The 27,176-nt window shown below is 48.4% G+C and overlaps 1 protein-coding gene across 2 annotated transcripts in view; it reads left to right on the top strand.

The window, feature by feature from the left end:
* Positions 1-483: 483 nt before the first annotated feature.
* The window catches only part of tma7 (translation machinery associated 7 homolog), a 47,071-nt gene continuing 20,378 nt past the window's right edge, over positions 484-27,176 (top strand). The window contains exon 1 of one of the 2 annotated variants that reach the window (XM_072280143.1): positions 484-582. In XM_072280143.1, coding sequence (XP_072136244.1) covers positions 567-582 — 16 coding nt within the window. In that variant the 5' untranslated portion in view covers positions 484-566. Of the gene's footprint in view, positions 583-14,255; positions 14,380-27,176 lie in introns of those variants that run through there. The other variant, XM_072280142.1, reaches the window with a different exon arrangement.

Below are 27,176 nucleotides of genomic sequence, written 5' to 3'. Positions count from 1 at the left end.
AAGGAGACATTTACAGAACAGGTAGTGAAAGAAAATTTAATTTGCAAATCGGTGCAAAACTTTGAGAACAAGTTGTGACCCACTTTAGAGTTGAAAACGAACTACTGTATATCTTACTTAGCCATGGCCCTTTGAAATTCTCCACCGCAGAAAGTTTGATTGAATGCGGCAGCAGGCTTGAAGAGCTATTTGCATTTCATTGACGTTCAAGGAGATTCAAAAGGAAAAGTTCAAAGTAGTCGAGGCTAATTTTAAAAAGATTATGTTGGGTCCTGAAATGTAAGGCAGTTACGAAACATTGGAAAGTGCAGCAGTGAATATCAACAGCCAACACAGGGGTGCAGGCAGAGAAAGTGAAGCAGTGAACGTCAGCAGCGCGTCCCGGCACAGTGCACGCAGAGTGCCGCAGAATCCGCGCTCACTACACAGGGCAGGCGCAGCGCAGGCCGGCTGCAGTACCGCACCCTGACGCGAGGTGACGTTGCCCGATCACGTGACGGAGCAGCGGCGCGAGCCGGGCTTCTACTTCCGGGGACCTGAGTGAACGGCGTGCGGCTGCGTGGAAGATGTCGGGCCGAGAAGGTGAGAAATAGGCTCCGATTAAATTCCCCCTTTCCTTCCTCCCACCATTCTCCCCTCGGTCTCCAACATCCCCCTTCATCCCTCTCTCCACAACACTATTCCGTCCATATGGTTCTATTTCCATTCTATACCATCCCTCCTGCAACTATATCTTCTCTCTCATCCCTCACGCTCCATCTCTCTCCATTATACCCCATCCCCTCCTCTGTCTCTCCATTATACCCCATCCCCTCTTCCATCTCTCCATTATACACCATCCCCTCCTCCGTCTGTTCATTATACCCCATCCCCTCCTCCGTCTCTCCATTATACCCCATCCCCTCCTCCGTCTCTCCATTATACCCCATCCCCTCTTCCATCTCTCCATTATACACCATCCCCTCCTCCGTCTCTCCATTATACCCCATCCCCTCCTCCGTCTGTTCATTATACACCATCCCCTCCTCCGTCTGTCCATTATACACCATCCCCTCCTCCGTCTCTCCATTATACCCCATCCCCTCCTCCGTCTCTCCATTATACCCCATCCCCTCCTCCGTCTCTCCATTATACACCATCCCCTCCTCCGTCTCTCCATTATACCCCATCCCCTCCTCCGTCTCTCCATTATACACCATCCCCTCCTCCGTCTCTCCATTATACCCCATCCCCTCCTCCGTCTCTCCATTATACACCATCCCCTCCTCCGTCTCTCCATTATACACCATCCCCTCCTCCGTCTCTCCATTATACACCATCCCCTCCTCCGTCTCTCCATTATACCCCATCCCCTCCTCCGTCTCTCCATTATACACCATCCCCTCCTCCGTCTCTCCATTATACACCATCCCCTCCTCCGTCTCTCCATTATACCCCATCCCCTCCACCGTCTGTTCATTATACCCCATCCCCTCCTCCGTCTGTCCATTATACCCCATCCCCTCCTCCGTCTCTCCATTATACCCCATCCCCTCTTCCATCTCTCCATTATACCCCATCCCCTCCTCCGTCTCTCCATTATACACCATCCCCTCCTCCGTCTGTTCATTATACACCATCCCCTCCTCCGTCTCTCCATTATACCCCATCCCCTCCTCCGTCTGTCCATTATACACCATCCCCTCCTCCGTCTCTCCATTATACCCCATCCCCTCCTCCGTCTCTCCATTATACACCATCCCCTCCTCCGTCTCTCCATTATACCCCATCCCCTCCTCCGTCTCTCCATTATACCCCATCCCCTCCTCCGTCTGTTCATTATACACCATCCCCTCCTCCGTCTGTTCATTATACACCATTCCCTCCTCCGTCTGTCCATTATACACCATCCCCTCCTCCGTCTCTCCATTATACCCCATCCCCTCCTCCGTCTCTCCATTATACACCATCCCCTCCTCCGTCTCTCCATTATACCCCATCCCCTCCTCCGTCTCTCCATTATACCCCATCCCCTCCTCCGTCTCTCCATTATACACCATCCCCTCCTCCGTCTCTCCATTATACCCCATCCCCTCCTCCGTCTCTGTCCATTATACCCCATCCCCTCCTCCGTCTCTCCATTATACCCCATCCCCTCCTCCGTCTCTCCATTATACACCATCCCCTCCTCCGTCTCTCCATTATACCCCATCCCCTCCTCCGTCTCTCCATTATACCCCATCCCCTCCTCCGTCTCTCCATTATACACCATCCCCTCCTCCGTCTCTCCATTATACCCCATCCCCTCCTCTGTCTCTCCATTATACACCATCCCCTCCTCCGTCTCTCCATTATACCCCATCCCCTCCTCCGTCTGTTCATTATACACCATCCCCTCCTCCGTCTGTCCATTATACACCATCCCCTCTTCCATCTCTGTCCATTATACACCATCCCCTCCTCCGTCTCTCCATTATACCCCATCCCCTCTTCCATCTCTGTCCATTATACCCCATCCCCTCCTCCGTCTCTCCATTATACCCCATCCCCTCCTCCGTCTCTGTCCATTATACACCATCCCCTCCTCCGTCTCTGTCCATTATACACCATCCCCTCCTCCGTCTCTCCATTATACCCCATCCCCTCCTCCGTCTCTCCATTATACCCCATCCCCTCCTCCGTCTCTCCATTATACACCATCCCCTCCTCCGTCTCTCCATTATACCCCATCCCCTCCTCCGTCTCTCCATTATACCCCATCCCCTCCTCCGTCTCTCCATTATACCCCATCCCCTCCTCCGTCTCTCCATTATACACCATCCCCTCCTCCGTCTCTCCATTATACCCCATCCCCTCCTCCGTCTCTCCATTATACACCATCCCCTCCTCCGTCTCTCCATTATACCCCATCCCCTCCTCCGTCTCTCCATTATACCCCATCCCCTCCTCCGTCTCTCCATTATACCCCATCCCCTCCTCCGTCTCTCCATTATACCCCATCCCCTCCTCTGTCTCTCCATTATACCCCATCCCCTCCTCCGTCTCTCCATTATACACCATCCCCTCCTCCGTCTCTCCATTATACACCATCCCCTCCTCCGTCTCTCCATTATACCCCATCCCCTCCTCCGTCTCTCCATTATACACCATCCCCTCCTCCGTCTCTCCATTATACCCCATCCCCTCCTCCGTCTCTCCATTATACCCCATCCCCTCCTCCGTCTCTCCATTATACACCATCCCCTCCTCCGTCTCTGTCCATTATACACCATCCCCTCTTCCGTCTCTGTCCATTATACACCATCCCCTCCTCCGTCTCTCCATTATACCCCATCCCCTCCTCCGTCTCTCCATTATACCCCATCCCCTCCTCCGTCTCTCCATTATACCCCATCCCCTCCTCCGTCTCTCCATTATACCCCATCCCCTCCTCCGTCTCTCCATTATACACCATCCCCTCCTCCGTCTCTCCATTATACACCATCCCCTCTTCCATCTCTGTCCATTATACACCATCCCCTCTTCCATCTCTGTCCATTATACCCCATCCCCTCCTCCGTCTCTCCATTATACACCATCCCCTCTTCCACCTCTGTCCATTATACACCATCCCCTCCTCCGTCTCTCCATTATACCCCATCCCCTCCTCCGTCTCTCCATTATACACCATCCCCTCCTCCGTCTCTCCATTATACACCATCCCCTCCTCCGTCTCTCCATTATACCCCATCCCCTCCTCCGTCTCTCCATTATACCCCATCCCCTCCTCCGTCTCTCCATTATACCCCATCCCCTCCTCCGTCTCTCCATTATACACCATCCCCTCCTCCGTCTCTCCATTATACACCATCCCCTCCTCCGTCTCTGTCCATTATACCCCATCCCCTCCTCCGTCTCTGTCCATTATACCCCATCCCCTCCTCCGTCTCTCCATTGTACCCCATCCCCTCCTCCGTCTCTCCATTGTACCCCATCCCCTCCTCCGTCTCTCCATTATACCCCATCCCCTCCTCCGTCTCTCCATTATACACCATCCCCTCCTCCGTCTCTCCATTATACCCCATCCCCTCCTCCGTCTCTCCATTATACCCCATCCCCTCCTCCGTCTCTCCATTATACACCATCCCCTCCTCCGTCTCTCCATTATACACCATCCCCTCCTCCGTCTCTCCATTATACCCCATCCCCTCCTCCGTCTCTCCATTATACACCATCCCCTCCTCCGTCTCTCCATTATACACCATCCCCTCCTCCGTCTCTCCATTATACACCATCCCCTCCTCCGTCTCTCCATTATACACCATCCCCTCCTCCGTCTCTCCATTATACACCATCCCCTCCTCCGTCTCTGTCCATTATACACCATCCCCGCGCTCCATCTCTGTCCATTTTGCACCATCCCCTCCTCCATCTCCACATCCATTTTACACTATTCCAACTTATCTCTACATCCATTTAACACCATCCCCGCCCATTGTACAACATCTACTCCCTCCGTCTCTGTCCATTTTAGAAACATAGAAAGCCTACAGCACAATACAGGCCCTTCAGCCCACAAAGCTGTGCCGAACATGTCCTTACCTTAGAAATTACCTAGTGTTACCCTTAGCCCTCTATTTTTCTAAGTTCCATGTACCTATCCAGGAGTCCCTACTGTATTCGCCTCTGCCACCATTGCCGGCATCCCATTCCACGCACTCACCACTCTGTGTGGAAAAAAAAACACTTACTCCTGATATCTCCCCTGTACCTACTTTCAAGCACCTTAAAACTGTGCCCTCTTGTGTTAGCCATTTCAGCCCTGTGGACAAAGCCTCTGACTATTCACATGATTAACACCTCTCATCATCTTATACACCTCTATCAGGTCATTTCTCATCCTCCGCCGCTCCAAGGAGAAAAGGCCAAGTTCACTCAACCTATTCTCATAAGGCATGCTCCCCAATCCAGGAAACATTCTTGTAAATCTCCTCTGCACCCTTACTATAGTTTCCACATCCTTCATGTCATGAGGCGATAAGAACTGAGCGCAGAACTCCACAGACTCCAGAACTCCCTGGGTCTGACCAGGGTCCTATATAGCTGTAACATTACCTCTCAGCTCTTAAAACTCTATCCCATGGTTGATGAAGGCCAATACACCGTATGCCTGCTTAACCACAGAGTCAGCCTGCGCAGCAGCTTTGTGTGCCCTATGGACTTGGATCCCAAGATCCCTCTGATCCTCCTCACTGTCAAGAGTCTTACCATCAATACTATAATTGCTATCATATTTGACCTACCAAAATGAGCCACCTCACACATCTGGTTTGGGCACCATCTGCCACTTCTGAAGTATTCACTCAGTACATGCACTGTCTCCTCTGGTTCCATACACTCTTTTCCACTGTCACACTTGATTGGTCCTATCCTCTCATGTCCTATCTTCCTACTCTTCACATACTTGTAGAATGCTTTGGGGTTTTCCTGAATCCTACTCACCAAGGCCTTCTCATGGCCCCTTCTGGCTTTCCTAATTTCATTCCTAAGCTCCTTCCTGCTAGCCTTATAATCTTCTAGATCGCTATCATTACCTAGTTTTTTTTTAACCTTTTGTAAGCTTTTCTTTTCTTCTTGATGAGATTTACAACAGCCTTTGTACACCACGGTTCCTGGACCCTACCATCCTTACCCTGTTTCATTGGAATGTACCTATGTAGAACTTACACACAAATATCTCCTGAACATTTGTCACATTTCTTCCGTACATTTCCCTGAGAACATCTATTCCCAATTTATGCTTCCAAGTTCCGGCCTGATAGCCTCATATTTCCCCATACTCCAATTAAACACTCGCCTAACTTCTCTGTTCCTATCCCTCTCCAATGCTACGGTAAAGGAGATAGAATTATGAACACTATCTCCAAAAAGTTCTCCCACTGAGAAATCTGACACCTGACCAGGTTAATTTCCCAATACCAGATCAAGTACAGACTCTTCTCTTGTAGGCTTATCTACATATTGTGTCAGGAAACCTTCCTGAACACACCTAACAAACTCCACCCCATCTAAACCCTTCGTTCTAGGGAGATGCCAATGGATATTTGGGAAATTAAAATTTCCCCAACATCATGGCTCTAAGTACTGATCCACGATCTAAGCTCATCTGCTTTGTTCCTAATACTCCTTGCATTAAAATAGACACCTCTGAATCCATCGGTTTTATACCATCCCCTCCATCGCTGTCCATTTTACATCATCCCTCCTGCTTCTCCATGTCCATTTTACACCATCCCTTCCCTCCATCTCCTTGTCCATTTTGCAACATCCCCTCTTACATCTCCACATCCATTTTACAACATCCCTTCCTCCATCTCTGTCCATTTTACGCCATCCCCTCCCTCCATGTCCATTTTCCACCATCCCTCCTTCCTTCTCCAAGTCCATTTTACATTATCACCTCCTCCATCTTCTTGTCCATTTTACACCATCCCGACCTCCGTCTCCACGTCCACTTTATACCATACCCTGCTTCATCTCTATGTCCACTTTACACCTTCCCCTCCTCCATCTCCGTGTTTATTTTACACCATCCCCTCCCACCATCTCCACGTTTGTTTTAAACCATCCCCTCCCATCATCTCCACGTTTGTTTTAAACCATCCCCTCCCACCATCTCTGTCCATTTTTCACTATCTGATCCCTCCATCTCCATATCCATGTTGGACCACCCCCTCTTCTGTCTCCACATCCATTTTGCAACATCCCCTCCTTCTCTGTCCATTTTACACCATCCTCTCGCTTAATCTTTGTCCAATTTTACAACATCCCCTCCCTCTGTGTCCATTTTACACCATCTCTCCCTCCATCTCTGTCCATTCAGCCCCATCCCTTTCCTCCATCTCAGTCCATTTTAAATCATCCCTTCTCTTGATCTCCATGCCTATTTTACACCATCCCTTCCCTCCATCTTTGCGTTCATTTTACACCATCCCGTCCCTCCATCTGTACATCTATTGTACACCATACCCTCCCTCTATGTTCATTTTGCAAATTGCCCTCCTTCCATCTCCTCGTCAAGTTTACACCATCCCCTCCTCGATGTCCATTTTACACCATCCCCTCCCTCCATCTCTACGTCCATTTTACACTATCCCTTCCCTCCATCTATACGCAAACAACAGGAATTCTGCAGATGCTGGAAATTCAAGCAACACACATAAAAGTTGCTGGTGAACGCAGCAGGTCACCATCCCCTCCCTCCATCTGTACATCCATTTTAGAAACATAGAAAACCTACAGCTCAATACAGGCCCTTCAGCCCACAAAGTTGTGCCGAACATGGCCCTACCTTAGAAATTACTAGGGTTACCCATAACCCTCTATATTTCTAAGCTCAATGTACCTGTCCAAAAGTCTGTTTAAATACCCTATCATATCTGCCTCCGCCACCGTTACTGGCAGCCCATTCCATGTACTCACCTATCTCGGCGTTAAAAAAAACACAACTTACCCCTGACATTTCCTCTGTACCTATTCCCAAGCACCTTAAACCTGTGCCCTCTTGTGGCAGCCATTTCAGCCCTGGGAAAAAGCCTCTGACTATCCACACGATCAATGCCTCTCATCATCTTATACACCTCTATCAGGTCACCTCATCCTCCGTCGCTCCAAGGAGAAAAGGCCGAGTTCACTCAACCTATTCTCATAAGGCATGCTCCCCAATTCAGGCAACATCTTTGTAAATCTCCTCTGCACCCTTTCTACATCCTTACTGTAGTGAGGCAACCAGAACTGAGCACAGGACTCCAAGTGGGGTCTGGCCATGGTCCTATATAGCTGCAACATTACCTCTTGGCTCCTAAATTGAATTCCACGATTGATGAAGGCCAATACACCGTACACCCTCCCAACCACAGAGCCAACCTGCGCAGCTGCTTTGAGCATCCTGTGGACTTGGACCCCAAGATTCCTCTGATCCTCCACACTGCCAAGAGTCTTACCATTAATACTATATTCTGCCATCATATTTGACCTACCAAAATGAACCACTTCACACTTATCGAGGTTGAACTCCATCTGCCACGTCCAACCTTTGTGTCATCAGCAAACTTACTAACCCATCCCTCTACTTCCTCATCCAGGTCATTTATAAAAAATCACGAAGAGTAAGGGTCCCAGAACAGATCCCTGAGGCACACCACTGGTCACCGACCTCCATGCAGAATATGACCTGTCCATAACCACTCTTTGCCTTCTGTGGGCAAGCCAGTTCTGGATCCACAAAGCAATGTCCCCTTGGATCCCATGCCTCCTTACTTTCTCAGTAAGCCTTGCATGGGGTACCTTATCAAGTGTCTTGCTGAAATCCATATACACTACATCTACTGCTCTCCCTTCATCAACGTGTTTAGTCACATCCTCAAAAAATTCTATCAGGCTCGTAAGGCACGACCTGCCCTTGATAAAGCCGTGCTGACTATTCCTAATCATATTATACCTCTCCAAATGTTCATAAATCCTGCCTTTCAGGATCTTCTCCATCAGCTTACCAACCACTGAGGTAAGACTCACTGATCCATAATTTCCTGGGCTATCTCTACTCCCTTTCTTGAATAAGGGAACAACATCCGCAACCCTCTAATCCTCCGGAACCTCTTCCGACCCCATTGATGATGCAAAGATCATTGACAGAGGCTCAGCAATCTCCTCCCTTGCCTCCCACAGTAGCCTGAGGTACATCTCATCCGTCCTGGCGACCTATCCAACTTGATGCTTTCCAAAAGCTCCAGCACATCTTTCTTAATATCTACATGCTCAAGCTGTTCAGTCTGCTGCAAGTCATCACTACAATCACCAAGATCCTTTTCCATAGTGAATTCTGAAGTAAAATATTCATTAAGTACTTCTGCTATTTCCTCCGGTTCCATACACACTTTCCCACTGTCACACTTGATAGGTCTTATTTGTTCACGTCTTATCCTCTTGCTCTTCACATACTTGTAGGAATGCCTTTGGGTTTTCCGTAATCCTGCCTGCCAAGGCCTTCTCATGGCCCCTTCTTGCTCTCCTAACTTCCTTCTTAAACTCCTTCCTGTTAGCCTTATAATCTTCTAGATCTCTAACATTACCTAGCTCTGAACCATTGGTAAGCTTTTCTTTTCTTTTTGACTAGGTTTACTATAGCCTTTGTACACCGCGGTTCCTGTACCCTACCATAACATCCCTATCTCATTGGAATGTACCTATGCGGAACTCCACACAAATATCCCCTGAATATTTGCCACATTTCTTCTGTACTTTTCCCTGAGAACATCTGTTCCCAAGTTAAGCTTCCAAGTTCCTGCCTGATAGCCTCATAATTCCCCTTTCTCCAATTAAGTGCTTTTCTAACTTGTCGGTTCCTATCTCTCTCCAATGCTATTGTAAAGGAGATAGAATTATGATCACTATCTCCAAAATGCTCACCCACTGAGAGACCTGACACCTGACCAGGTTCATTTTACAATATTCCCTTCCACCAATACCATGCCCAGTTTGCACCATCCCCTCCTCCATCTCCACGTCTATTTTACACAATCCCCTCCTCCATCTCTGTGTTCATTTTACGCCATCCCGCCCCTCCATCTTCTTGTCCATTTTATACCATCCCCCTCCCTCCAACTCTATGTTCATTTTACAACATTCCCTCCCACCAATGCCATGTCTAGTTTGCATCGTCCCCTTCTTCTATCTCCAAGTCCATTTTACACCAACCCCTCCTCTGTGTCCCATTTTACACCATCCCCTCCTCCATCTCTACATTCATCTTACACCATGCCCTTCCTACAACTCTCCATCCATTTTACACTGTGCCCGCCCATTTTACTCTACCTCCTCCCTCCGTCTCTGCCCATTTTATACTATCCATTCCTCCATCTATGTCCATTTTACAGCATCTCCCTCCATCTCTGTCCATTTAGCACCATCCCTTTCCTCCATCTCTGTCCATTTTAAACCATCCCCTCCCTCGATCTCCATGCCCATTTTACACCTTCCCCTCCCTCCATTGCTGCATCTATTTTATACCAGCCCCTCCCTCCATCTCTACAACTCTTTTACAGCATTCCCTCTCATTTTACACCATCCCCTCCCTCCATCTCTCCGTCCATTTTACATTATCCTCCTCCCTCCACCACTATGTTCATTTTACAGCATCACCTCCCTTTGTCTCCATGTCCATTTTGCAACATCAGCTCCTTCCATCTCCACGCACATTTTACACCATCTCCTTCCTCCATCTCTATGTCCATTTTGCAGCACCCCCTCCTCCACCTCTACATCCACTTTACAGCATCCACTCCTCCATCTCCATGTTCATTTTACACCATCCTGTCCCTCCATCTCTACGTCCATTGTACACCATTTCCTCCCTCCATCTCTATGTGCATTTTACACGAACCCCTCCCTCCATTTCTGTCCATTTTACACCATCCCCACCCATTATACACTATATTCTCCCTGCATCTCTGTCCATTTACACAATCTCCATACCTCCACAGGTACATCTAATTTACATTATCCCCTCCCTCCATCTCCATGGAGGGAGCGGGCGACGGAGTAGAGGGAGATAGTGTAGGAGGTCTATGGTTCAACGGGGCTTTGGTGATAACGGGTCAAGGCCAGGTAGGTTATTTGTGAAGAATAGAAACAGGAAGTATGTCTGTGAGGCTGGTGTTTTGTACTAGATGTGGCATTCCTCCTGGAATGCCACATCTGTGCCAGGTGTGTCGAGCTGCAACTCTTTAGGGACTGGGTTAGGGAACTGGAGCTGCAGCTAGATGATAGAGAAGAGCTATAGGCAAGTAGTGACACCGAGGCCTTGGGAGACAGATAAGTGGGTAGCAGTCAGGAGGGGGAAGGGCAGGAGGCAGATACTCCTTAACAATAAGTAGTACTGTTGTGGGGGACAACCTACCCGGGGGAAGCAACAGTGGCCATGCCTCTGGCACAGGGTCTGACCCTTTGGCTCAGAAGGGTAGGGAAAGGAAGAAGGCAGCAGTAATAGGGGATTCTATAGTTAGGGTTAGGAGATTCTATAGTTAGGGTGTCAGACAGGCGATTCTGTGGACGCAGGAAAGAAACACGGATGGTAGTTTGCCTCCCAGGTGCCAGGGTCCGGGATGTTTCTGATTGCATCCATGATATCCTGAAGTGGGAAGGTGAACAGCTAGAGTCATGGTACATATCGGTACCAATAACATAGGTAGGAAAAGGGAAGAGGTCCTGAAAACAAACTACAGGGAGTTAGGAAGGAAGTTAAGAAGCAGGACCTCAAAGGTAGTAATCTCAGGATTACTGTCTGTGCCACGTAACAGTGAGTGCAGGAATAGAGTAAGGTGGAGGATAAATGCATGGTTGAGGGATTGGAGCAGGGGGCAGGGATTCAGATTTCTGGATCATTGGGACCTCTCTTGGGGCAGGCGTGACCTGTACAAAAAGGACACGTTGCACTTGAATCCAAGGGGGACCAATATTCTGGCAGGGAGGTTTGCTAAGGGTATTGAGGGAGAGTTTAAACTAGAATTGCTAGGGGGTGGGAACCGAACTGAAGAGGTGGATGAAGGGACTGTTGGCTCAGATAGAGAAAGCTTGCAGACAGTGTGAGAAGGAGGATAGGCAAGTGATGGAGAAGGGATGCGCTCAGACAGATGGTTTGAGATGTGTCTATTTTAATGCCAGATGCATCATGAATAAAGCAGATGAGCTTAGAGCATGGATCAGTTCTTGGAGCTATGATGTTGTGGCCATTACAGAGACTTGAATGGTTCAGGGGCAGGAATGGTGACTCAGAGTCCCAGGCTATAGATGTTTCAGAAAGGACAGGGAGGGAGGCAAAAGAAGTGGGGGTGTGGCACTGTTGATCAGAGATAGTGTCACGGCTGCAGAAAAGGTGGACGTCATGGAGGGGTTGTCCACGGAGACTCTATGGGTGGAAGTTAGAAACAGGAAAGGGTCAATAACTGTACTGGGTGTTTTTTATAGACCACCCAATAGTAACAGGGGCATTGAGGAGCAGTTAGGGAGACAGATTCTGGAAAGATGTAATAATAACAGGGTTGTCATGGTGGGAGATTTTAATTTTCCAAATATCGATTGACATCTCCCTAGAGTGAGGGGTTTAGATGGGGTGGAGTTTGTTAGGTGTGTTCAGGAAGATTTCCTGACACAATATGTAGATAAGCCTACAAGAGGAGAGACTGTACTTGATCTGGTATTGAGAAGTGAACCTGGGCAGGTGTCAGGTCTCTCAGTGGAAGAGCATTTTGGAGATAGTGATCACAATTCTATCTCCTTTACCATAGCATTGGAGAGGGATAGGAACGGGCAAGTTAGGAAAGCATTTAATTGGAATAAGGGGAAATATGAAGCTCTCAGACAGGAACTTGGAAGCATAAATTGGGAACAGATGTCCTTAGGGAAGTATACAGCAGAAATGTGGCAAATGTTCAGGGAATATTTGCGTGGAGTTCTGCGTAGCTATGTTCTAATGAGACAAGGAACGGATGGTAGGGTGCAGGAACCATGGTGTACAAAGGCTGTTGTAAATCTAGTAAAGAAGAAAAGAAAAGCTTATGGAAGGAGCTTAAGAATGAAATTAGGAGAGTCAGAAGGAGCCATGAGAAGGCCTTGGCGGACAGGATTAAGGAAAACCCCAAGGCATTCTACAAGTATGTGAAGAGCAAAAGGATAAGATGTGAGAGAATAGGACCAATCAAGTATGACAGTGGAAAAGTGTGTATGGAACCAGAGGAGACAGCTCATGTACTTAATGAATACCTTGCTTCAGTATTCACTATAGAAAAGGATCTTGGTGATTGTAGGGATGATTTGCAGCAGACTGAAAAGATTGAGCATATAGACATTAAAAAAGAGGATGTGCTAGAACTTTTGGAAACCATCAAGTTGGATAAGTATCCGGGATTGGACGATATATACGGTGGGAGGCGAGAGAGGAAATTGCTGAGCCTCTGATGATGAACTTTGCATGATCAATGGAGACAGGAGAGGTTCCAGAGGTTTGGAGGGTTGCAAATGTTGTTCCCTTATTCAAGAAAGAGAATGGAGATGGCGCAGAAAATTATAGACTAGTGAGTCTTACTTCAGTGGTTGGTAAGTGGATGAAAAAGATCCTGAGAGGCAGGATTTATGAAGATTTGGAGAGGCATAATATGATTAGGAATAGTCAGCATGGCTTTTATGAAGATGTGACTAAACACATTGATGCGGGTAGATCAGTAGATGTAGTGTATATGGATTTCAACAAGGCATTCGATAAGGTACCCCATGCAAGGCTTATTGAAAAAGTAAGGAGGCATGGGATCTAAGGGGACCTTGCTTTGTGGATCCAGAATTGACTTGCTCACAGAAGGCAAAGAGTGGTTGTAGACGGATTATATTCTGCATGGAGTTTGTGACTAGTGGTGTGCCTGAGGGATCTGTTCTGGGACCCCTTCGCTTCGTGATTTTTATAAATGACTTGGATCAGGAAGTGGAGGAATGGGTGGGTAAATTCGCTGATGACACAAAGGTTAAGGGTGTTGTGGATAGTGTGGAGGGCTATCAGAGATTACAGCGGGATATCAATAGGTTGCAAAACTGGACTGAGAAGTGGCAGATGGTGTTCAACCCAGATAAGTGTGAACATGAGGAAATCTGCAGATGCTGGAATTTCAAGCAACACACATAAACGTTGCTGGTGAACGCAACAGACCAGGCAGCATCTCTAGGGAGAGGTACAGTCGACGTTTCAGGCTGAGACCCTTTGAGGGGGAGGTGGGGCATTAGCGGAAGTTTGAGAAGTCAATGTTCGTGCCATCAGATTGGAGTCTACCCAGACAGAATATAAGGTTAGCGGAAGTTTGAGAAGTCAGTGTTCATGCTAGTGGAAGTTTGAGAACCTTATATTCCGTCTGGGTAGCCTCCAACCTGATGGCATGAACATTGACTTCTCAAACTTCCGCTACTGCCCCACCTCCCCCTCGTACCCCATCTGTTATTTATTTTTATACACACATTCTTTTTATCTCTCTCCTTTTTCTCCCTCTGTCCCCCTCACTACACCCCCTGCCCATCCTCTGTTTTTTCCCCCCCTCCCCCTTTTCTTTCTCCCTGGGCCTCCTGTCCCCTGATCCTCTCATATCCCTTTTGCCAATCAACTGTCCAGCTCCTGGCTCCATCCCTCCCCCTCCTGTCTTCTCCTATCATTCTCAATCTCCCCCTCCTCCTCCCACTTTCATATCTCTTACTAGCTGTTCTTTCAGTTAGTCCTGATGAAGGGTCTCAGCCCGAAACGTCGACTGTACCTCTTCCTAGAGATGCTGCCTGGCCTGCTGCGTTCACCAACAATTTTTACAGATAAGTGTGAGGTGGTTCATTTTGGTAGGTCAAATATGACGGCAGATTATAGTATTATTGGTAAGACTCTTGACAGTGTGGACGATCAGAGGGATCTTAGGGTCCAACTCCATTGGACACACAAAGCTGCTGTGCAGGTTGAATGTGTGGTTGAGAAGGCATACGGTGCATTGGCCTTCATCAACCGTGGGATTGAGTTTAAGAGCCGAGAGGTAATGTTACAGCTATATAGGACCCTGGTCAGACCCCACTTGGAGTACTCCGCTCAGTTCTTGTCGCCTCACTATATGAAGGATGTGGAAACTATAGAAAGGATAGAGAAGGGATTTACAAGGAGCTGGCCTGGATTTGGGAGCATGCCTTATGAGAATAGGTTGAGTGAACTAGGCCTTTTCTCCTTGGAGCGACGGAGGATGAGAGGTGACCTGATAGAGGTGTATAAGATGATGAGAGGGATTGATCATGTGGATAGCCAGAGGCTTTTTCCCAGGGCTGAAATGGCTAGCACGAGGGGGCACAGTTTTAAGGTGCTTAGAAGCAGATTCAGAGGAGATGTGAGTTTTTTACGCAGAGAGTGGTGAGTGCGTGGAATGGGCTGCTTGCGATGGTGGTGGAGGCGGATACGAAAAGATCTTTTTAGAGACTCCTGGATCGGTACATGGAGCTTAGAAAAATGAAGGGCTGTGGGTAATCTCATGTAATTTCTAAGTAAGTACATGTTCGGCACAGCATTGTGGGCCAAAGGGCCTGTATTGTGCTGTAGGTTTTCCGTTTCTGTGTTTCCATGTCCATTTTGTAAGATCCCCTCGTTCCATCTCCACGTCCATTTTGCACCATCCCCTCCCTCCATCTCCATGTCCATTTTGCACCATCCCCTCCCTGCATCTCTCAACCCATTTTCATCACCGGCCATTTTTCACCATTTCCTTCCTCTGTCTCTGCCCACTTTACACCATCTGCTCCCTACGTCTCTGTCCATTTTACCCCATCCCTTTCCTCCATCTTTGTCCATTTTACACCATTCCCTCCCTCTATCCCTGTCTATTTTACACCATCCCCTCCCTCCATCTCCTTGTCCATTTTACACCACCCCTTCCTCTATCCCTGTCCATTTTACACCATCCCCTCCCTCCATCTCCTTGTCCATTTTACACCAACCCCTCCCTCCATCTCCTTGTCCATTTTACACCAACCCCTCCCTCTATCCCTGTCCATTTTACACCATCCCCTCCCTCCATCCCTGTCCATTATACACCATCCCCTCCCTCTATCCCTGTCCATTTTACACCATCCCCTCCCTCCATCTCCTTGTCCATTTTACACCATCCCCTCCCTCCATCTCCCTGTCCATTTTACACCATCCCCTCCCTCCATCCCTGTCCATTTTACACCATCCCCTCCCTCTATCCCTGTCCATTTTACACCATCCCCTCCCTCCATCCCTGTCCATTTTACACCATCCCCTCCCTCTATCCCTGTCCATTTTACACCATCCCCTCCCTCTATCCCTGTCCATTTTACACCATCCCCTCCCTCTATCCCTGTCCATTTTACACCATCCCCTCCCTCTATTCCTGTCCATTTTACACCATCCCCCCATCCCTGTCCATTTTACACCATCCCCTCCCTCTATCCCTGTCCATTTTACACCATCCCCTCCCTCTATCCCTGTCCATTTTACACCATCCCCTCCCTCTATCCCTGTCCATTTTACACCATCCCCTCCCTCCATCTCCTTGTCCATTTTACACCATCCCCTCCCTCCATCCCTGTCCATTTTACACCATCCCCTCCCTCTATCCCTGTCCATTTTAGACCATCCTCTCCCTCTATCCCTGTCCATTTTACACCATCCCCTCCCTCCAGCCCTGTCCATTATACACCATCCCCTCCCTCTATCCCTGTCCATTTTACACGATCCCCTCCCTCCATCTCCTTGTCTATTTTACACCATCCCCTCCCTCCATCTCCTTGTCCATTTTACACCATCCCCTCCCTCGATCCCTGTCCATTTTACACCATCCCCTCCCTCTATCCCTGTCCATTTTACACCATCCCCTCCCTCCATCCCTGTCCATTTTACACCATCCCCTCCCTCCAGCCCTGTCCATTATACACCATCCCCTCCCTCTATCCCTGTCCATTTTACACGATCCCCTCCCTCCATCTCCTTGTCTATTTTACACCATCCCCTCCCTCCATCTCCTTGTCCATTTTACACCATCCCCTCCCTCGATCCCTGTCCATTTTACACCATCCCCTGCCTCCATCCCTGTCCATTATACACCATCCCCTCCCTCTATCCCTGTCCATTTTACACCATCCTCTCCCTCTATCTCCTTGTTCATTTTACACCATCCCCTCCCTCTATCCCTGTCCATTTTACACCATCCCCTGCCTCCATCCCTGTCCATTATACACCATCCCCTCCCTCTATCCCTGTCCATTTTACACCATCCCCTCCCGCCATCTCCTTGTCCATTTTACACCATCCCCTCCCTCTATCCCTGTCCAATTTACACCATCCCCTCCCTCCATCCCTGTCCATTTTACACCATCCCCTCCCTCTATCCCTGTCCATTTTACACCATCCCCTCCCTCCATCTCCTTGTCCATTTTACACCATCCCCTCCCTCTATCCCTGTCCATTTTACACCATCCCCTCCCTCTATCCTTGTCCATTTTACACCATCCCCTCCCTCCATCCCTGAACATTATACACCATCCCCTCCCTCTATCCCTGTCCATTTTACACCATCCCCTCCCTCTATCCCTGTCCATTTTACACCATCCCCTCCCTCTATCCCTGTCCATTTTACACCATCCCCTCCCTCTATCCCTGTCCATTTTACACCATCCCCTCCCTCCATCTCCCTGTCCATTTTACACCATCCCCTCCCTCTATCCCTGTCCATTTTACACCATCCCCTCCCTCTATCCCTGTCCATTATACACCATCCCCTCCCTCTATCCCTGTCCATTTTACACCATCCCCTCCCTCTATCCCTGTCCATTTTACACCATCCCCTCCCTCTATCCCTGTCCATTTTACACCATCCCCTCCCTCTATCCCTGTCCATTTTACACCATCCCCTCCCTCTATCCCTGTCCATTTTACACCATCCCCTCCCTCCAGCCCTGTCCATTATACACCATCCCCTCCCTCTATCCCTGTCCATTTTACACCATCCCCTCCCTCCATCTCCTTGTCTATTTTACACCATCCCCTCTCTCCATCTCCTTGTCCATTTTACACCATCCCCTCCCCCGATCCCTGTCCATTTTACACCATCCCCTCCCTCTATCCCTGTCCATTTTACACCATCCCCTCCCTCCATCCCTGTCCATTTTACACCATCCCCTCCCTCCATGTCCATTTTACACCATCTCCTCCCTCCAGCCCTGTCCATTATACACCATCCCCTCCCTCTATCCCTGTCCATTTTACACGATCCCCTCCCTCCATCTCCTTGTCTATTTTACACCATCCCCTCCCTCCATCTCCTTGTCCATTTTACACCATCCCCTCCCTCGATCCCTGTCCATTTTACACCATCCCCTGCCTCCATCCCTGTCCATTATACACCATCCCCTCCCTCTATCCCTGTCCATTTTACACCATCCTCTCCCTCTATCTCCTTGTCCATTTTACACCATCCCCTCCCTCTATCCCTGTCCATTTTACACCATCCCCTGCCTCCATCCCTGTCCATTATACACCATCCCCTCCCTCTATCCCTGTCCATTTTACACCATCCCCTCCCTCCATCCCTGTCCATTTTACACCATCCCCTCCCTCTATCCCTGTCCATTTTACACCATCCCCTCCCTCCATCTCCTTGTCCATTTTACACCATCCCCTCCCTCTATCCCTGTCCATTTTACACCATCCCCTCCCTCTATCCCTGTCCATTTTACACCATCCCCTCCCTCTATCCCTGTCCATTTTACACCATCCCCTCCCTCTATCCCTGTCCATTTTACACCATCTCCTCCCTCTATCCCTGTCCATTTTACACCATCCCCTCCCTCTATCCCTGTCCATTTTACACCATCCCCTCCCTCTATCCCTGTCCATTTTACACCATCCCCTCCCTCTATCCCTGTCCATTTTACACCATCCCCTCCCTCTATCCCTGTCCATTTTACACCATCCCCTCCCTCTATCCCTGTCCATTTTACACCATCCCCTCCCTCTATCCCTGTCCATTTTACACCATCCCCTCCCTCTATCCCTGTCCATTTTACACTATCCCCTCCCTCCATCTCCTTGTCCATTTTACACCACCCCTTCCTCTATCCCTGTCCATTTTACACCATCCCCTCCCTCCATCTCCTTGTCCATTTTACACCAACCCCTCCCTCCATCTCCTTGTCCATTTTACACCAACCCCTCCCTCTATCCCTGTCCATTTTACACCATCCCCTCCCTCCATCCCTGTCCATTATACACCATCCCCTCCCTCTATCCCTGTCCATTTTACACCATCCCCTCCCTCCATCTCCTTGTCCATTTTACACCATCCCCTCCCTCCATCTCCCTGTCCATTTTACACCATCCCCTCCCTCCATCCCTGTCCATTTTACACCATCCCCTCCCTCTATCCCTGTCCATTTTACACCATCCCCTCCCTCGATCCCTGTCCATTTTACACCATCCCCTCCCTCTGTCCCTGTCCATTTTACACCATCCCCTCCCTCTATCCCTGTCCATTTTACACCATCCCCTCCCTCTATTCCTGTCCATTTTACACCATCCCCCCATCCCTGTCCATTTTACACCATCCCCCCATCCCTGTCCATTTTACACCATCCCCTCCCTCTATCCCTGTCCATTTTACACCATCCCCTCCCTCTATCCCTGTCCATTTTACACCATCCCCTCCCTCTATCCCTGTCCATTTTACACCATCCCCTCCCTCCATCTCCTTGTCCATTTTACACCATCCCCTCCCTCCATCCCTGTCCATTTTACACCATCCCCTCCCTCTATCCCTGTCCATTTTACACCATCCTCTCCCTCTATCCCTGTCCATTTTACACCATCCCCTCCCTCCAGCCCTGTCCATTATACACCATCCCCTCCCTCTATCCCTGTCCATTTTACACGATCTCCTCCCTCCATCTCCTTGTCTATTTTACACCATCCCCTCCCTCCATCTCCTTGTCCATTTTACACCATCCCCTCCCTCGATCCCTGTCCATTTTACACCATCCCCTCCCTCTATCCCTGTCCATTTTACACCATCCCCTCCCTCCATCCCTGTCCATTTTACACCATCCCCTCCCTCCATCTCCTTGTCCATTTTACACCATCCCCTCCCTCCAGCCCTGTCCATTATACACCATCCCCTCCCTCTATCCCTGTCCATTTTACACGATCCCCTCCCTCGATCTCCTTGTCTATTTTACACCATCCCCTCCCTCCATCTCCTTGTCCATTTTACACCATCCCCTCCCTCGATCCCTGTCCATTTTACACCATCCCCTGCCTCCATCCCTGTCCATTATACACCATTCCCTCCCTCTATCCCTGTCCATTTTACACCATCCTCTCCCTCTATCTCCTTGTCCATTTTACACCATCCCCTCCCTCTATCCCTGTCCATTTTACACCATCCCCTGCCTCCATCCCTGTCCATTATACACCATCCCCTCCCTCTATCCCTGTCCATTTTACACCATCCCCTCCCTCCATCTCCTTGTCCATTTTACACCATCCCCTCCCTCTATCCCTGTCCAATTTACACCATCCCCTCCCTCCATCCCTGTCCATTTTACACCATCCCCTCCCTCTATCCCTGTCCATTTTACACCATCCCCTCCCTCCATCTCCTTGTCCATTTTACACCATCCCCTCCCTCTATCCCTGTCCATTTTACACCATCCCCTCCCTCTATCCTTGTCCATTTTACACCATCCTCTCCCTCCATCCCTGAACATTATACACCATCCCCTCCCTCTATCCCTGTCCATTTTACACCATCCCCTCCCTCTATCCCTGTCCATTTTACACCATCCCCTCCCTCTATCCCTGTCCATTTTACACCATCCCCTCCCTCTATCCCTGTCCATTTTACACCATCCCCTCCCTCTATCCCTGTCCATTTTACACCATCCCCTCCCTCTATCCCTGTCCATTTTACACCATCCCCTCCCTCTATCCCTGTCCATTATACACCATCCCCTCCCTCTATCCCTGTCCATTTTACACCATCCCCTCCCTCTATCCCTGTCCATTTTACACCATCCCCTCCCTCTATCCCTGTCCATTTTACACCATCCCCTCCCTCTATCCCTGTCCATTTTACACCATCCCCTCCCTCTATCCCTGTCCATTTTACACCATCCCCTCCCTCTATCCCTGTCCATTTTACACCATCCCCTCCCTCCATCTCCTTGTCTATTTTACACCATCCCCTCCCTCTATCCCTGTCCATTTTACACCATCCCCTCCCTCTATCCCTGTCCATTTTACACCATCCCCTCCCTCTATCCCTGTCCATTTTACACCATCCCCTCCCTCCATCTCCTTGTCTATTTTACACCATCCCCTCTCTCTATCCCTGTCCATTTTACACCATCCCCTCCCTCTATCCCTGTCCATTTTACACCATCCCCTCCCTCTATCCCTGTCCATTTTACACCATCCTCTCCCTGTATCCCTGTCCATTTTACACCATCCCCTCCCTCTATCCCTGTCCATTTTACACCATCCCCTCCCTCCATCTCCTTGTCCATTTTACACCATCCCCTCCCTCTATCCATGTCCATTTTACACCATCCCCTCCCTCTATCCCTGTCCATTTTACACCATCCCCTCTCTCTATCCCTGTCCATTTTACACCATCCCCTCCCTCTATCCCTGTCCATTTTACACCATCCCCTCCCTCCATCTCCTTGTCCATTTTACACCATTCCCTCCCTCTATCCCTGTCAATTTTACACCTTCCCCTCCCTCCATCTCCTTGTCCATTTTGCACCATCCCCTCCCTCTATCCCTGTCCATTTTACACCATCCCCCCATCTCTGTCCATTTTACACCATCCCCTCCCTCTATCCCTGTCCATTTTACACCATCCCCTCCCTCTATCCCTGTCCATTTTACACCATCCCCTCCCTCTATCCCTGTCCATTTTACACCATCCCCTCCCTCCATCTCCTTGTCCATTTTACACCATCCCCTCCCTCTATCCCTGTCCATTTTACACCATCCCCTCCCTCCATCTCCTTGTCCATTTTACACCATCCCCTCCCTCTATCCCAGTCCATTTTACACCATCCCCTCTCTCCATCCCTGTCCATTATACACCATCCCCTCCTCCATCTCCTTGTCCATTATATACCAGCCCCTTCCTCTATTTCTACTTTCATTTTGCCCCATCCATCCCTCCTTCCATCTCCAACTCTATTTTACCCATCCCTTCCTACATCTCTTTCATTTTTACACCTTCCCATCCTCCATCTCAACATCCATTTACACCTTCCCCTCCATCCTTCTCCACGTCCATTTTTTACACCATCTCCTCCTCCATCTCAACATCCATTTTACATCTTCCCCTCCCTCCATTTCTTCATCCATATTATACCATGCCCTCCCTCGATCTGCAGGCCCATTTTTTTTTTTACCATACCCTCTCTCCATCTCTTGATCAATTTGATACCAGCCCCTCCCTCCATCTCTGCAATCTTACACCATCCTCCCCTCTATCTCTATCCATATTACACAATCCTCTCCCTTCATTTGTGTACATTTTACACCATCCCCTCCTGCAACTCTACGTCCATTTTACATCATCTTCTCCCTCCATTTCTGTCCATTTTTCACCTTCTGCTCTCTCCAGTTCCTGTCCATCTTACGCCATCCCCATCCCTCCATCTCTCTGTTGATTTTACACCATCCCCTCCCTCCATCTGTATTTTCCCCTTCATTCTCTTCTATCTCCATTCTACATTAACCCCCTCACAACATGCCTTTTTCAATTTTGCGCTTACCCCTTCATGCATCTCCCTCCATATCACACTCCCTCTGTCTCTATCTCCATTCTACACCATGCCCTCCATCTTTATTTCTTTTCCACACCATCTCCTCCCTCTAACCCACTCGAAATGACTGTCCTTCCATCTCGATATCTCCGTTCCACACCATTTCCTCCAGTTGTCCACCTGCATATTGTCCTCTGTCCATATTCCTGTTCATTTTTCCTCCAGCCCACTGTCCTCTTCCCTCCATCTTTTCACCACCTTCCCTTCCCTCCTTTATTCTCTGCCCTGTCCCTCCTTCATTTCTCAGTTCCTTTGGAAGAGTTGGATGGATGAAATGAGCAGAATGGAGATGTTCCTTTTTGAATGTGTCATCGGACAGCATTTTAGTACACCTGTATTCGAATTATCCAGTATCAGATGTGCAAAAATGTGACTATTACTTTTCAGGGATCAGCTTGCCTCACAGTGGGTTCAAATGTAATGAGTCACTGAAAAACAGTTACAGCAAGCAATTCGAAATGCAGTTGGTTTATTTGCTGTTGTTGCTTGATTCAGTACAGGACTAAAGCTGTCTTATTTCAGTTTTACAATGCTTTTCAATATTATCTATGGTTTCACTTTCCTTACCAAAAAAAAAAGAGTTGCCTTTGAGGAGATGCAGCAATAAGTTCTCCTGACTATTTTTATTCCAGGCATGGTGGGTCTATAAGAGGAAGTATTAACTAGAGGGGGCCTGTATTCTCTACAGTTTAGAAGAATGAACAAAGATCGTAAAGCGTCTTAAATTCTGATCAGGTGGATGAAGAGGACAGAACCAGGAGCCTTGTTTTAGAATACAGAGGTAGCCATTTAAGACAGATATAATGGAAATGCTACTGAAGTCAGGGTCCTGAGTCTTTTTGATTTCTTTACCTCAAAGCTGTGAAGGCTCAGCCATTGAGTTAAATCGGAACAAATCTAGGCACCGCAGTAGTATAATGGTTAGCGTGACGCTATTTAGGCCTCTAAACTTCCTGCTGCATCGTATTTAAAGTGTCACTGGTTAATCTGTACCCTACAATATTTAATATTAATGCACATTAGTTTATTTGTGATTTATCTCTAGATTTTATCTTTACCTTCATAAGTTATCGTGTGTTATGTGTATTAGTCAAGTCACTTTTTATTGTAATTTTGACCATAACTGCTGGTACAGTACTCAGTAAAAATGAGACGTTTTTCAGGACCATGGTGCTACATGAACAATACAAAAACTACACTGAACTACATAAAACAACACAAAACTACATCAGACTACAGATCTACCCAGGACTGCATAAAGTGCACAAGACAGTGCAGGCATTGCAATAAATAATAAACAAGACAATATGCACAGTAGAGGGCAGTAGGTTGGTGTCAGTCCAGGCTCTGGGTATTGAGGAGTCTGATGGCTTGGGGGAAGAAACTGTTACATAGTCTGATCGTGAGAGCTCGAATACTTCGGTGCCTTTTGCCAGATGGCAGGAGGGAGAAAAGTTTGTATGAGGGGTGCGTGGGGTCCTTCATAATGCTGTTTGCTTTGTGGATGTAAATGTGGTGTAAATGTCTGTAATGGTGGGAAGAGAGACCCCGATGATCTTCTCAGCTGACCTCACTATCCGCTGCAGGGTCTTGCGATCTGAGATGGTGCAATTTCCGAACCAGGCAGTGATGCAGCTGCTCAGGATGCTCTCAATACAACCTCTGTAGAATGTGGTGAGGATGAGGGGTGGAAAATGGACTTTTCTCAGCCTTCGCAGAAAGTAGAGACGCTGCTGGGCTTTCTTTGCTATGGAGCTGGTGTTGAGGGACCAGGTGAGATTCTCCGCCAGGTGAACACCAAGAAATTTGGTGCTCTTAATGATCTGTACGGAGGAGTCGTCGATGTTCAGTGGAGAGTGGTCCCTGCATGTCCTCCTGAAGTCAACAACCATCTCTTTTGTTTTGTTCACATTCGGAGACAGGTTGTTGGCTCTGCACCAGTCCGTTAGCCGCTGCACCTCCTCTCTGTATGCTGACTCATCGTTCTTGCTGATGAGACCCACCATGGCCGTGTCATTGGTGAACTTGATGATGTGGTTCGAGCTGTGTGTTGCAGCACAGTCATGGGTCAGCAGAGTGAACAGCAGTGGACTGAGCACACAGCCCTGGGGGACCCCGTGCTCAGTGTGATGGTGTTGGAGATGCTGCTTCTGATCCGGACTGACTGAGGTCTCCCAGTCAGGAAGTTTAGGATCCAGTTGCAGAGGGAGGTGTTCAGACCCAGTAGGTTCAGATCTCCAATCAGTTTCTGAGGAATGATTGTGTTGAATGCTGAACTGAAGTCCATGAACAACATTCAAACATGCGTGTCTTTTTTGTGCAGGTGGGTTAGGGCCAGGTGGAGGGTGAATGCAGGGGTGTCATCTGTTGAATGGTTGGGACGGTACGCGAACTGCAGGGAGTCCAGTGAGGGGGGCAGCAGGGTCTTGATGTGCCTCTTGACGAGCCTCTCGAAACATTTCATGATGATGGATGTAAGTGCACAGGACGGTAGTTGTTGAGGCAGGATACTGAAGACTTCTTCAGCACGGGGACGATGGTGGTGGCCTTGAAGCACGTAAGAATGACTGTGCTGCTCAGGGAGATGTTGAAGATGTCAGTGAGAATCTCTGCTAGCTGGTCTGCACATCCTCTAAGCACTCTGCCAGGGATATTGTCTGGTCCAGCAGCCTTCCGTGGGTTGACCCTGCAAAGGGTTCTCCTCACATTGGCCACGGAAGGACACGGCACCTGGTCATTTGGAGGAGGGGTGGTCTTCCTCGCCGCCACGTCATTTTCCACCTCAAAATGAGCGTAGAAGTTATTCAATGCATCTGGGAGGGAGGCATCACCAGCACAGGCAGGTGGTGTTGTCTTGTAGTCGGTGATGTCCTGAATGCCCTTCCACATGCGCCGCGTGTCACCGTTGTCCTGGAAGTGGCTGTGGATTTGCTGTGTGTGTGCATGCTTTGCCTTTCTGATGGCCCAGGACAGTTTGGCCCTCGCTGTTGTCAGGGCTGCCTTGTCGCCTGCTCTGAAGGCGGAGTCACGGGTCCTCAGCAGCGCACACAACTCTGCGGTCATCCATGGCTTCTGGTTAGCGCGTGTAGTGATGGCCTTGGCCACAGTGACGTCATCGATGCACTTGCTGATGTAGCTAGTCACTGATGCCGTTGTGACGTAAAACCAAGTTATCAGAAGATCGATGCTGATGAGAGAGATAAGAGAGACAAAGGGAGAAGCGTTCAAAATGTTAATGAGAGACGAGAGAGACTAGCGAAAAGAGACACAGTTCCGAATATTGACAGACCGGTTGCTTTGAACCTGAACTGTTTGACTCCTGCCCACTTGCCTCGCTTCCACTTCCTCGCACACCGCTTACGACATCAACACCTCTGGCCACCGGCATCGGGCGACTCCAAAGACTGTAAGCCCGATCCCCTCAGCAAGCCGAGGTCGCGTAATTTAACCAGCAGATCTTCATGAAGGTTTGTTTTTGGGCGATCTCTATACTATAGCAGTATCTGGCGATGGTAGATGGTCGCTCTGTTATCCATGTGCCCTAATCAAAAATTGTGCCTTAAATTAAACTAAAAAATTAAATTAAAGTAACACCAGATCCGAAAGGCCGCTGCTGCTGTGCCGCGCCGCCTGCTTTGTGCTTTGCACCCTTTTTTTGAAGAAATGTCTCATTTCCATATACATCATATGGTTATATGCATTACATACATGTATATAGTTCGGTCACAATAAACTTGACTTGACACCAAGAAGATGGAGTACTCCTGGGGACAACTCGAAAGACTGGCCCAGGGCAGCGGACTCTGGTAAGCTGCGGTCAGCAGCCTATGCCCCAGTAGGGTGATGGACTTAAGAGATTGCTTAATGTTTTCACTTTTCATTGTAATTTTGTACACTTAGCCACATGCCTTGTAGTTTCTTTAATTTAGATCTAAAGAGTGATTTCAGTTTTGAACTAATGCCTTCATATAAAACTCAATATGTTGTGATCATTGTTCCTTACAGGCCATTTATTAATCAGATCATCATTTATCTTTCTTACTCCCCGTAATGGGTCCAATATAGCCTCTTGTAAATTCCATGAACTCATCCTCCCTGCTGTGTAAAGAAAGATTGATTAATGTTTGATCCTTGTTACAGGCAGCTTTAATTTTGTGAATATTGAAATTTGTCTGGCATTATCTCTGCAGTTTTGGGACCCTGTACTCAATTACCAACGCTTTCCGCCCTTTTGTTTCTTAGTTCTACCCGAGCTATTTCCATTTGACTTTCCCAAACTAAGGTCCTTCCTCCAAAGCATCTTTATCCCATTCATTATTAGGCTCACCTTTTCTGCTCTTCCACTTGGCCTGTCCCTCTAGAACAGGGGATCTGGAATAAAGTATAATTTCCAATTGCAGTCACTTTACAGCTTTGTCGCTGCAATGGTTCAAGTGGCCATGCTGAAACTGAACGAGTAAAGCCTGCCATGTTAAACATAGTTAAAAAGCATCTCCCTGATTATCCCCACAATTTGTGTTCAGATTCGACATTTATGGCATCACTTTACACTTCCTGGGATTTATGAAATCATGAGATGTGTAGTTAAAATGGATAGTCACAGTCCTTTCCCAGGGAATTCTAAAAACAGAGCACATTGGTATAAGGTGAACGGTTCAAAACAGACTTGGGAGCTTATTCTTCGTAGAGGGTGGTGGATATAATTCTGAGGTCCTCCCCATAGAATGTGTGGGTGCTCTGGTTTCCTTCCACAGCCCAAAAGCGTACCTGTTAGC

Source organism: Mobula birostris, chromosome 16 (genome assembly GCF_030028105.1).
Source record: "Mobula birostris isolate sMobBir1 chromosome 16, sMobBir1.hap1, whole genome shotgun sequence".
Classification (NCBI taxonomy): domain Eukaryota; kingdom Metazoa; phylum Chordata; class Chondrichthyes; order Myliobatiformes; family Myliobatidae; genus Mobula; species Mobula birostris.
Note: the sequence above shows the minus strand (reverse complement) of the source record. Positions and strands in the feature narration are given on the sequence as shown.